Source organism: Pantherophis guttatus, chromosome 3 (assembly GCF_059756535.1).
Source record: "Pantherophis guttatus breed Tessera chromosome 3, ASM5975653v1, whole genome shotgun sequence".
Lineage (NCBI taxonomy): Eukaryota > Metazoa > Chordata > Lepidosauria > Squamata > Colubridae > Pantherophis > Pantherophis guttatus.
Window position 1 is genome coordinate 114,379,860 of NC_142065.1, and position 12,467 is coordinate 114,392,326.

A 12,467-nucleotide genomic window follows, 5' to 3' on the forward strand; every position below is an offset into this window, starting at 1 on the left:
AAAGGAGGAGCTACAATGGCACAACCAAAGCACAGTTACACTCTACATTAGGAAAGAGACCACAGAGATTCCAGTGCTCAAATAACTCAGCAAGCACAACTAAGCAGGATAATCTACTTCAGCTCATTCATGGTTTTGTGGAAATCATCCATATTACTTTTTCTTTGCCCAATTAAAAAAAAAGTAATAGCATCAACCATGACGATGCAGAAAGGCCTCGATCCAAGATGACCTGTTCTTATTATTCTGGCTAATATGGAAAGTATCCAGTAATTTTTCATCTATGTATGTAGCCATCTTAACATTAGAGACTTTAAAATATCATTGTTTCCTGCCAATATCAAATGGAGGAGATGGAGAAGGCAAACGGGTAGACATCTGGAAGCAAAACAGAAAAAAGCTGCCTTCTGAAGTACAAAGTTTTTAAATATTGTGTGGCATCAAAAATAGAGATCATTTGCTGAGAACACTTGGAATGGGCTGACATGTATTACAATAACATTCATTTGAGAAAGGCTCTACTGAGTGGAGTGATTATATCTGATATATGAATATGAATATATAATCCCCACAAATTATCTATGAATAGATAATTCTCATTAATGAAATGATATATTTTAATATATATTAATGAAATGATATATTTCTCATGAACAATGCAAGAAAAATAAAAAAAACAGTTTTTCAATTCAAGAACATAAGAATTTTATTTGATTTGTTTTTCTGATTACTTTCACTTTAGGATTAAAATAGCGTACAGAAGGTGGTGGACTATATATCAGTTACATTTTTTTATTCTATAAAAGGCAGAGCTATACTCTTCCTAGAGCTGTATTCTTTGAACATAAGCCAACACTGACAAGGATACATATACCTTGATGCAAAGAAGACCAGACTTCTCTTTACCAACAGCGTCAAGATCTGTCACGCCCCTGGTAAACTCCAAGTGATCACTCCCTGGTCGTCTGATATCCACAGCATCAATGTCTGTTTCCTCAGTAGTGTTGACAGGTTCAGGTTCAGTCAAACCACAGGCTGTGAGAAATTATCAGTAGCAAAATTTATTGTCAAAGTTGAACCACTTTTGAAACATTTAGGTTTTAACGCTATTCAACTTGCCAACGAACTGGGCAGAGAGAAGGGTAGAAAGAATGCAGACGCTCTAGAGACAAGATCCCACCAAGGACACTGATGCAGGTGTCCAACAGAGAAATGAACTGTTCCCAAAACAAATGGATGATTCATAACTGGACACTGTGACCATACTGGGGTGGGGAGAAGGAGAAGCTATTGTTTAACGTTTATACAAGCATTGTACGGGAAAATCAGAGTTGGCTTTGATTCTTCAGTGCCGAAATGATGTATCCAATAAAATTTTGCTTTGGGGATTTAAAAGTTCCTTAGTGTCCATTTTTCTTGGATTTGCTAATCGGACCACTGACATTAAACCAATTCTCATTCATCAACCCCAGAGCAGCCTACTCGGTCACCTCCAAAAGTGCTGTGAGGGGAGGAAAAGGACAATGCCTAGCGGAGAGCGGAGAGCACAGGCAGCAGCAAAGGCTGGAATAGCCCCTTCAACTCTGGACTCTGGTGGACTCTGGAGTGCAAGTGGTCATGACTCGATCCAAAGGGAGAGTGGAGAAAACGAAACAGCCAGTAGTGTGAGAGGAAGGAGCAGCAACTCCAGGTGGGACCTTCCTTACCCCATCTGTGGCAGAGTAAAGTGGGAAAGACCGCTGAGCCAGAGTTCCCTCTGATCCCACCAGAAGTGGCTGTGACCCAGGGATTGAAGTGGAAAACCAAGAGAGCTGTGGATTGGGAGGAACCGATGGACTGGAGGTATCAGATGTCATGTCACAGCCCTTCAGTGGAACAACTGAGAGAGAGGTTCATTGGGATGGAGGTGCACAGAGGTGCGCGGAGAGGCATTAATGTACCAAGCAACACTAGGTCCAGTGGGAACTGGACAAGCCCAAGCCTCCATGCCATCCCAAGTGCCTCGGGGTGCTGTGGGACTGAAAGCACAAGTGATTCCACAGGCAATGGGGGTGCCACCAGGTACGGGCTGATCCGGGACAACTGAGAACCCCCTCCCTTGAGAGAGATGTTCGACGGGAGGCCAGAGAAGTTAGCCTATGTCCTAAACCAAGTGTGAAGCCACATGGACCAGTATGGGGCCAACTATCCAGACAACGTTGCATGCTTGAACACCGTCACTGTGAGTCTGGAAAGGTAGGTTGCGGACTGGGTAGTGTTCCTCCACAACAAAGGAGTTCCGGAGTTGGGAACATTGATACCTTCACGGAGGAGCTTTGGGCCAGATTCAGGGACCCCTCACAGACCTGCCGGGTTGAAGCAGAGATCTGGACCATCTGCCAGGGAGCCAGACCAGTGGCAGAATATATCTGAGAATTCCGAGGCCTGGCGGGGAAGCTGAGAGGGTGGCCGGAGCAATTGCTAGTCTACCAGTTCCAAGATGGACTGAATTGCGAGCTGTACCAAAACCGCCTGCCCCGAGGGAACCCAGAAGCTCCACGCCAAGTACCAACTGGTGACTACAGTAGAGTTAGATCTTGTCAGAGTATGAATGTTCATAGCTGGAATAGACATGGTAACAGGTCAGCCAATGAATAGGCATAGCACCTAATTCAGCCATTGAGGACTGTTTGGAAACTGAAACATAGTATTTGTTTGTATGGGGCCATAAGAGACAGTTTGGAATCTGGGTGTGGCTTAGACTTGCTGAACTATAAATAAGAGTTGGTTTGGCCTCTTTAATGAGTGCCTCTGTACAATATATTAGCCTCTGTATCTCTCTACTCTGTAATTACTTGCTTCTATGAATATTATTTCTGTGTTGCTGATATTGTATGATGAATTCTCCTGTATGGTATTGTATATAAAGAAGTTTCTTATGTAATTTGAATCCTGCTGAGGTTCATTTAATTGTGTCTGATTGTGTGTGCTGCAACAAACTCTGATAGATCTAATGGAATACAAGCAGCATGCAGGGCTCGAGAACTGACCTTGCAGGAGCCAAGAGAGATGCTCGCTTCAGACGGAAGATCCCGGGAGCTCCCACCTCAACCCTGAGGGAGAGCCCATGGCACCCAGGAGGAGCCTGTTTCCTGTGTAGGAAGGAGGGCCATCAGGCTGCTACTTGCCCAGTGCCACAACTGGCAGCAGCCCGGAGAGTCCCGAGCCAACCAAAGACCAAGAAAGTGCCAAATAAGGCAAAGGAGAAAACGTGGATGGAGCATCAGATCATGGAGGTCTCTCCCCAATCCAGCGGAGAGGGAACTCTGACTCCTGTCAAGCCCAGCCTGGCCTTCTATGAAAGTGACAGTGAGGGGGAGGACAACGCAATGGTAAGTGGAGCCATTGCCCCCTTCACTGCCCAAGTGGAGATCGCGTTGCGCCACTCAGGAGCCGGGGGGGGGTTTCACCGTCCTGATAAGACTCGGGCTGCAGCTGTTGCTTGGTCAGCTTGCAGATGTTTGAGACATAAGTAAGGAAGCTGAGACAGCTTATGAAGTTCAAGCAAGCTGATGGCTCAATCACGGGGGATGGGGGGGGGATGCCTGCCACATGCCTGATGTGACTAGTGAGCATGAAAGCAGGGAGCAACAAAGAGACTATCCAATTCATAGTGGCCCCAAAAATGGCAGAGGCAATGGACTATTGTGGTTGAAAAAATGCAACCCTTCAATGAATTGGGGAAGCGACCAGTAGTGCTTAAAGGTGAGGAGGAAGAAATCTGGGCTAGTAGAAAAGATAAGAGGGACGGGTCGAGCGTGGATGAGAGAGGAAGAGAGGGCCGAACCAGTGAATACCCTGGCAGACCCTGGGTTGGGGAAGCCACACATCCCAAGTGAGTACAGGAATCTGATGGAAGTGAGGAAGAGTCCAAGATGCTGTTCTGTCCCCATCTCACACACGCACACAAACAGATAGCCAAGGGTTAAATAAAACTGGCAGACAACAAATTCTTTCGATAAGAGGATTGGCAGCAACCCCGTAGCTGCTTGCCAAGAACTTTACTCATAAAGGGAGGGGCTGTTCCTCCGTCAGATAAACCCAAACAAGATACACACAGTTCAAGAATTGTCAAGTCCAGTCCGTATTAAATCCAAGGCAGATAACGTTGTTTCAAAGATACAATGTGACTCGCTAGTAGTTAGTTTTGTCTGTCACAGAGTCTGAATGGCCACCTCACCCCCTTTTATCCCGTGGGATGTGGTCCAGTGATTCAGCTTAATCTCTGGCACGCCTCCTTTTCTGCTGTGTGCGCCTGTCTCTCCGACGCTGGCATGGATCCAGCCAAGACTTATCTCCATCACTGTCCAACTGCGAGGAGATACCTGGCTCCTGGCCAATCTCTTCTCCTTCGGGAGACACTTGAGGCATTGCCAGAGAGGAGGGTCCTGGAGAGGGAGGCCTGGCCAACTCCTCTCCTTCATGTTCGGAGCCTTCTCCCTCCGATAAGTCGGCCTCGGGGATCGGAGTCACAACAGATGCTCCCTCCACATTGTCCCACAAACTGTACAATTGAGGGCGAAACTGCTTCAGCACAAGATGTATGCAATGATCCCCAGGGAGATGGAGGAGCTGAGGAGTTTTATGGACAAGAACCTGGCAAGAATATTCATTTAGCTAATGAAATCCCGGGTGTCAGCCCCTGTACTTTTCAAGGAGAATGGGTCCATGAGACTGTGCGTGGATTTCCATGGAATTTATGAAGTGTGTGTCAAGAATATGTGTCCCTTCCCCGTCATAAAGGAATGCTGGAATACCTATCCAAAGGGAAGATATTCACCAAGCTAGACTTGAGGGAAGCATATTACCAAGTAAGGATTAAAGAGGGAAATGAGTGACAGCTTTCAATTGCCCCCTGGGATGCTACCAGTTTTGAGTGATGCCGTTTGGGCTACAGAGGCCCCCAGCCCTATTCATGCAATTGATAAATGAGCATCTATATAAAGGGGTTCTGGTATAGCTGAATGACATACTCATCTACTCCAAAATGATGGAAGAGCATGTGAAGTTAGTGCATGAGATGCTGAGGAAACTGCTAGACACTAAACTCTATGCCAAACTATTGAAAGACTTTCATAAAACTAGCTTGGATTATTTGGGTTACCAGGTGTCAAGTGGTTCCATCATTTGCCCAAATCACTCTGCTAATTACCGAGCTGCTAAAGACGGGTAGAGGGGGAGTAAAACCCAAGCCTGGTCAACCATTGAACTAGGCCAGGGGTGGGCAAATATGGCTCTTTTACAACTTGTGGACTTCAACTCCCAGAATTCCTGAGCCAGCTGGACTGTCTCAGGAATTCTGGGAGTTGAAGTCCACAGGTTGTAAAAGAGCCACATTTGCCCACCCCTGAACTAGGCCATGGATTGCCATGCGGTTTTTGAGACGCTCAAGCGACTGTTTGTGGCAGAGCCAATCCTTAAACATCCCAACCCAGACGAACCGTTTGTCATACAAGCCGACACCAGCAATGTGGCGGTGGGGGCTGTCCTACTTCAAAAGAATGCTGAAGTGAGGCTGCAACCATTTGCCTACACATCCCATAAACTCATCGGCACTGAGAGGCATTGCTAAGTGTGGAAGAAGGAGGCTTATGCAGTCCAATGGGCACTACTGACCTGGAGGCAGTTCCTAGAAGGCAGTAAGATCCCATTTGAAATATGGACAGATCACAAGAATTTAGAGTCCCTGATGACCCCAAGGAAGCTTTCTCTGAAGCAAGTACGATGGGCTCAATATTTTAACAGATTCAATTTTATGCTTAAGTACTTGCCTGGAGAAAAGAACTTTCTGGTAGACTCACTCTCCCGGATGCCCCAGTACAAAAGCATCCGGGAGGAAATAGTTAACTCTATCATCCCCTCCAAGTAGCTGGCAGCCAAAAGCTCTGAGGGGCAATGGCCATCAAGCACTTCTCAGGTGCTAGATGAGAGGTTGATTCATTGACTGAGAGAAGCCTTACAGGAAGATGACTTCCAAGCCCATCGGGATGAGATGACAATGAGAGAAAACCTGGCCTGGGACAAACTGTACATTCCGGTCAGTCAGAGAACCCAGATCTTACACTGAAGCCATGATGCAAAAACAGCTGGCCACTTCAGCTTTGTAAAGACCCTCCACCTGGGCCAGGAGAGAGCTCTGGTGGTCCAAGATGAAGAAGGACATAGAGAGCTACGTAATGAGCTGCGCAGTGCCTGTGTCTATGAAGCTAATGCCAGGAAAGATCCCTGGGCTGCTGAACCTAGTCCACCATGGGAAGATATTGTCATGGATTTTATTATGGAATTGCTGGTGATTGGGGTAAGCATGGTAATTTGGACAATCACGTGGGCTTCCGTCAGCCCAGAAGCTAGCCAAACTGTTCATACAACACATCTACCAGCTACATGGAGTTCCGAAATGTATTTATCTCAGACCAAGGGGTGCAAGTTCACTGCAAAGTTCTAGTGGGAGTTTTTGAAGTCGATAGGTTTCTCCCAGGGGCTTAGCTCAGGGTTCCATCTGAGCACTAACAGGGCGGCGGAACAGACCAATGCAACAGTCATGTCTACCCAAAAATAAGACCGAATTTTATTTTCTTTTGGGCTACAAAATAAGCACTAGGGTTTATTTTCGGGGTGTGTGTGTCTTTTTTTCCATGTACGGGAAGCCCACGAGGCAAGGCAAATGGAACTGCCCCATGCACCCTGCACTGGGTTACCTCAGGGCCCTCACAGCTAGGCCATCCACGGCTTGACACCTGCCACACCACACAGCTGTGGCACCTGCATGCCGCTCGGCCTCCTGCTCTGTTGCAGCCGCAAACAGAAGAAGTGGGCCAGTGGTCACATGGGCTCCTGCTGCACATGGCGTCATGAAGCTTTCCTGACCTGCTCCTGAGTTGCCATAGGCAGCAGGATGGGGAATCAAGCCTCGCAGCTGCATCAAGGAATTTGCACCTCAGTCAAAACAAAACATATCCTAACCAGCCAAAGTCAAGGCCATCTCCACAGAAACCAGTAATGACTGGAGGGAGTGACTTCTACGACCTGCGAAATTGCTTTGTACACCTTGGGGGGGGGGGGAAACAGGGTCAGAGGCAAGGGGCGAATTGAGTGAAGTCAGAGCTGGCTTCACTTGGTCCGTGCGAACATGGTGCTCCTAATAAACAACTGGATTTTTCTTGAAACTTTGCTTGAGGCTCCTGCTTTCATTAGGGCATTGATCAGAACCCTGACAGCAAGTCAGCTCTGCCAAAACTAACCAACACGACCGGGATTCCTGAGCCCCAGACTCTCCACTTGCTCTCCAATACCTGGGGTGCATGGAGAGAATCTCAGGCCACCAGGGCAGAGGGTGGAATCTCCAAAGCCTGCTCCTGGCAACCCAGAAGGAGGCAGAACCTACGCCCACCCAGGGAATTCCAGGAGCCAGTGTGAATTGAGTGAAGTCAGAGCTGGCTTCACTTGGTCTGTGCCAACATGGCGCTCCTAATAAACAACTGGTTTTTTCTTGAAACTTTGCTTGAGGCTCCTGCTTTCATTAGGGCATCGGTCAGAACCCTGACAGCTGGCTTCCGGTACTACCGCTGCGAAGCAGATGTTGGGGAGTGGATGGCCTGGCTGCAGGGGCCCTGAGGTAAGCCAGTATGGGGCATGTGGGGCAGCTCCAACCCCCCCACCTCACCTCATGGCTGTGGCACTGTGAGCAATGAGACAGAATGGACAGGTGCCAGCTGCACAGACTCTTAAGTAAGGCTTATTTGGGCAGGGGGGGTAGGGCTTATATTAGACACACACATAAAACATGCTAGGTCTTCTTTTTGGGACAGGTCTTATTTTGGGGGAAACAGGGTACGCTGTGATACCAGCAAACAAATTGGGGGGAACTTGCCTTTTGCAGAAGTAGCCTATAATAACTCAGTTCATAGCAGCACTGGGTGTCAGGGTTCCAACCAATGCCCTAATAAAATTAAGAGTCTAGCAAGAAAAATCCATTTAGCAAGAAAAATCCCCATTACCCCATTCAAAGTGGCTATGGGAATGGAGTTTGTGTCCATGCCAGAATTCCCAAGGGAGCCTCCCTTCTCAATAATGCTAATGGATAGATACTCCAAGAAACACTTGGAGCCTGGTGGTGCAGTGGACTAAACTACTGTTAAAGTAGTATTTAGCTGCAGGCTGCCTGCAATTACTGCGAGTTCAATTCTCACCAGGCTCAAGGTTGACTCAGCCTTCCATCCTTCCAAGGTAGGTAAAATGAGGACCCGGTTTGTGGGGGCAATAAGCTGACTTTGTATAAAATAGAACACCGCTTAGGGGGGGCCAAAAGCCCTACTAAGCAGGTATATACAAAAGTATGAAGGCTATTGCTTAAAAGCATTGTAAGCCACCCTGAGTCTCCAGAGAAGGGCGGCATATAAATCAAACTAATAATAAATAATAATAAACACTTGGGGAAATGTGCAGAAAGCTTTAGTGAGGGCAGGAGAATTGGAAAAAACATAAACAAGCAAAACAAAAGAGAGCCTCCCAGAGGGAGTTTAAGATCAGGGATAAAGTATATTTATCCACAAAGTACTTGAAATTAAGGCAACCATGTAAAAAACTGGGTCCTAAATACATAGGCGCTCTCCCGGTTGTGTGCATCATCAACTTGGTCACAATGGAGTTAAAATTGCCTAGATTACTATGAAAAGTCCACTCGGTGTTCCACTGCAGTTTGTTGAAGCCCATTAAAGGCTCTAACGTGACATTGGTTGGAAGAGAACTGTCATCCTACATTTGGATGGGAGGGGAGAAACACTATGAAACTAATAAGAGTTCTAGATTCAAGGTACTATAAAGGGAAATTGCAATACCTGGTATAATGGAAAGGGTACCCAATGTCAGAAGCAGAATGGGTGAAAGAACAGGATGTTGACACTGATAGATTAGTGAGAAGATTCCATGCTAAGCACCAGGAAAACCAGGAGGGAGAGTGAAGGCTCAAGGAACATGAATAATGATATTAATCTATGTTTGATATCTTTCCAGGTCTCCCCTTCTTTCCAGGGAGTCGGCATGTCAAGGTTGAACTGCTTTTGAAACATTTAGGTTTTATCGCTATTCAACTTGTCAACAAACTGGGGGTGGGGAGCGGGGAGAAGGAGAAGCCATTGTTTAACAATACAAGCATTGCGTGGGAAAACCAGAGTTGGCTTTGATTCTTCAGTGCTGAAATGGTATATCCAATAAAGTTTTGTTTTGGGGATTTAAAAGTCCCTGAGAGTGTTTACTTTTCTTAGGTTTGCTAATCAGACCGTTGACAATTATGACAGCAATATAGGCAGACTCTAAGATAAAATCCTAACATCTGGTTTAGGAGAGGCAAAAGTAAAGTCCCAGTAGGCCCACAGAGAAAGATTAGCTCCACTCTTTCAGTTCTGTATGCAAGGGGTGAGGACATTCTTCTACCTGCTCTGGGAAAGTCATTCTTCTCTCAAATAAAATTTTGCCACTTCTTTTTTTATCTGTCTAGGACTTCAATTTTCTGTTTGTAGAAAGACAGAACCTTTCCCATCATTGTTGTCTTTTTACCTGATGCTTCCAAATCCTCGCTGCCCTTTTCACTATGACTGTCTTCTTGACCATCAGCATTCTGCTGTGTATGCTGAAGGCTCAATTTATGGCAGACTTCAAATGCTTGCCCCACTGTTCGGACAATGCGCATGGCTTGACTCTGCAAAGTAGAGAGAAAAAGGGCAATAAGAATATCCCATCTGAAGACCAAGGCTAACAGCTATTCCTGAGGGAAAAGATCTATGCCTTCTCTTAATATTCAATTAGGGTAAAGTACCAGTAATCTAGTTACAGTTTGAAACTGTGTCAAGTTTGGTAATAACTAATTTTCTTCCATGTGCTATTAAAGCTTCGGTTTTCTTGGATTTCTGCAGCTAACATCTCAACTTAATTAGACAACTTGCTCCCAAAGAGCCTATTTTCCTACATTCCTCCCTTTCAACTTTGGAGTCTTGCTGTTTAGTGATATGAAAAGAAACACAGATGAGTTTTCCAAATTTGCAAATCAGTCCATTGAAGACTGTACTGCATGATTCAGAAACTGCACTTTGACTTTAAGCTATTCATTTGGAGTTCATTTCAGAAATATACATCCTGGTAGACTTACTTAATACACATTTATGAACTTCTATCTGAATCAGAAGGCAGAGATAGAACACTATTCTGAATTTTGAGTAAGCAACAACAAGCTAGATACATTTTTGAAATATGTACTTAGGCATGAGGGCTTAACAATGAACACATTTTTGGAGTGGCCATTCCTGAATTATATGCTCAGAGCAAATAATAACTGTCATAAAAGTTATGGTGTCATTTAAGTTTAAATGTTTTTTTTTAAAGTAAATGGTAATGGTAAAGGTTTCCCTGTCAGTCGTGTCCGACTCTTGGTATGGTGCTCATCTTAGTTTCTTGGCTGAGGGAGTTAGTGTTGTCCGAAGACAATTTCCGTGGTCATGTGGCCAGCATGGCTATATGCCACAGGTGCAATTTAAGTTGTTACCTTCCCAACAAAGTGGCACCTATTAATCTTCTTACATTTGCATGCTTTCGAACTGCTAGCTGGGCAGGAGCTGGGGCAAGTAGCGGAAGCTCACCCTGTTGCATGGAAGCTCAGGTCTTGAACCTGGGCTGTCAACTCTCCAGCTGACAAGCTCAGCATCTTTAAGAGTAATGCAACTCTCAAGAAGATGGGGTGTCAATTTCCATAATTCTCAGCAATAGTCAATGTGTAAGGATAACCTTCTCTCAGTCTTTCATCCCAGACAACCAAAACACATTGGCTTTGCCTCAAAGCAAGCAATGTGACATGCTCTGGCTCTATTAAGAAGAAAATAGTCTGCCTAACCCCTTCTGGTCCAACTTAAAAAATAATCTTGCCTATTTGAAACTGAGAGAGCGGAAATGGAATGAAAATAAGGAAGATGTGTTGGGATAAAAAGAAGGGGAAAGCTAAGATATTCAGGCCCAGATTTAAGCTTGGATTTTCTAGAAAACTAAAAAAACAAGTAAAATTGTACAAGTAAAATTGAATCCCCCTGATTCAAAGAAATTCCTTACTTGCTCAGACATTTCCTTTTATTTTCACCAATTTCTGTAACCCATCTGAGGTGGTTTTTGAATTTTATTTCTACCTCCTAAGGCTTGAGCTATCTCACTCAATTTTGTGTAATCTCAATTTATTTTATCTTAATGTGTTAAACTAATTAACAGAAATAAAGAAAAAATTAACAGCATTATTTTTGTTTCTGGTGCTTATTTTATTTATGCAAGCTCAGTTACTGTATATTTGAGACACTCTGGGAACTCTGTGCAGCAGAATGTCTTATATTAATAGCAGATCCATTCTACCATCAGCCTTAAATTTATTGTTTCCTCTATAACAGGAACAGATCTCCATCTGTTATGTAAGCATCATTATGTTTTTTTAATCCAACCTTAATTATATTTCCAGATGATTATGTAAAACAATTGAATTAATTTTAGATACCCCATCATGCCCTAATCACACATCACACACTATAGTCCTGGGAGGTGTTGTTATAAAATATATTATAATTTTATTTGCTTGTGTTGTTGTTATTTGCAGTGAGGGCACAGAATATGGGATCCCTATCCATCCTACACCTCAGAGTTAAGGAGGAGGAGACCTGGTAAAAGCATCCCCTTAGAAGACAGATAATGGCAGCATTAAGAACCAAGCAACTACATCAAGACAGGAACACAGGGCCAGAATGTAGAATTCGGAGCACTTCTGGGAAAGGAGAGTGAAACAACAGGATGAAAGAGAGTTTTCTGTAGAGGCCAAATCTATGACTCTACCTGCCAATAAAATAATTTATACTGCAAGTTCTATTTTCCCTGTAAAAAAAGGAATCTTTCTGACTAAGTGATGATGACAGATTATATTAAGCCACCTGCTAAAAGACAGTTTCACTTTTTAATTAAGAGAAGCGGGAGATTTTGGAATAGAAATAATAGAAATAGAAATATAATAGAACAGAACAGAATAGAACAGAGCTATAAAGGACCTTGGAGGTCTTCTAGTCCAGCCCTCTGCTCAAGCAGGAGAACCTATATCATTTCAGATAAGTGACTGTCTAGTTTCTTCTTAAAAACCTCCAGTGATGGAGTACCCATGATTTCAGAAGACAAGCTGTTCCACTGGTTAATTGTCCTCACTGTTAGGAAGTTTTTCCTTAATTCCAGGTTGCTTCTCTCTTTGAACTTTAGATTAGCCAAACCCAAAACCTGCAGCCATTCTTCATATGGTTTAGTCTCCAGGCCTTTGATCATCTTAGTTGCTCTTCTCTGAACTTTTTCCAAAGTCTCAACATCTTTTTTGTAGTATGGTGACCAAAATTAGTGGCAGTATTCCAGGTGTGGTCTTTCTA

General features: G+C 44.5%; 1 protein-coding gene across 6 annotated transcripts in view; it reads right to left on the bottom strand.

The window, feature by feature from the left end:
- The window catches only part of NOS1AP (nitric oxide synthase 1 adaptor protein), a 206,753-nt gene that overhangs the window by 108,267 nt on the left and 86,019 nt on the right, over window positions 1–12,467 (bottom strand). For all 6 annotated transcript variants that reach the window (XM_060690208.2, XM_060690207.2, XM_034409934.3 and 3 more), the window contains 2 exons: window positions 9,595–9,736; window positions 875–1,035 (listed from right to left, as the gene is read on the bottom strand). In XM_060690208.2, the coding sequence (XP_060546191.1) occupies window positions 875–1,035; window positions 9,595–9,736 (303 nt within the window). The remainder of the gene's footprint in view (window positions 1–874; window positions 1,036–9,594; window positions 9,737–12,467) is intronic.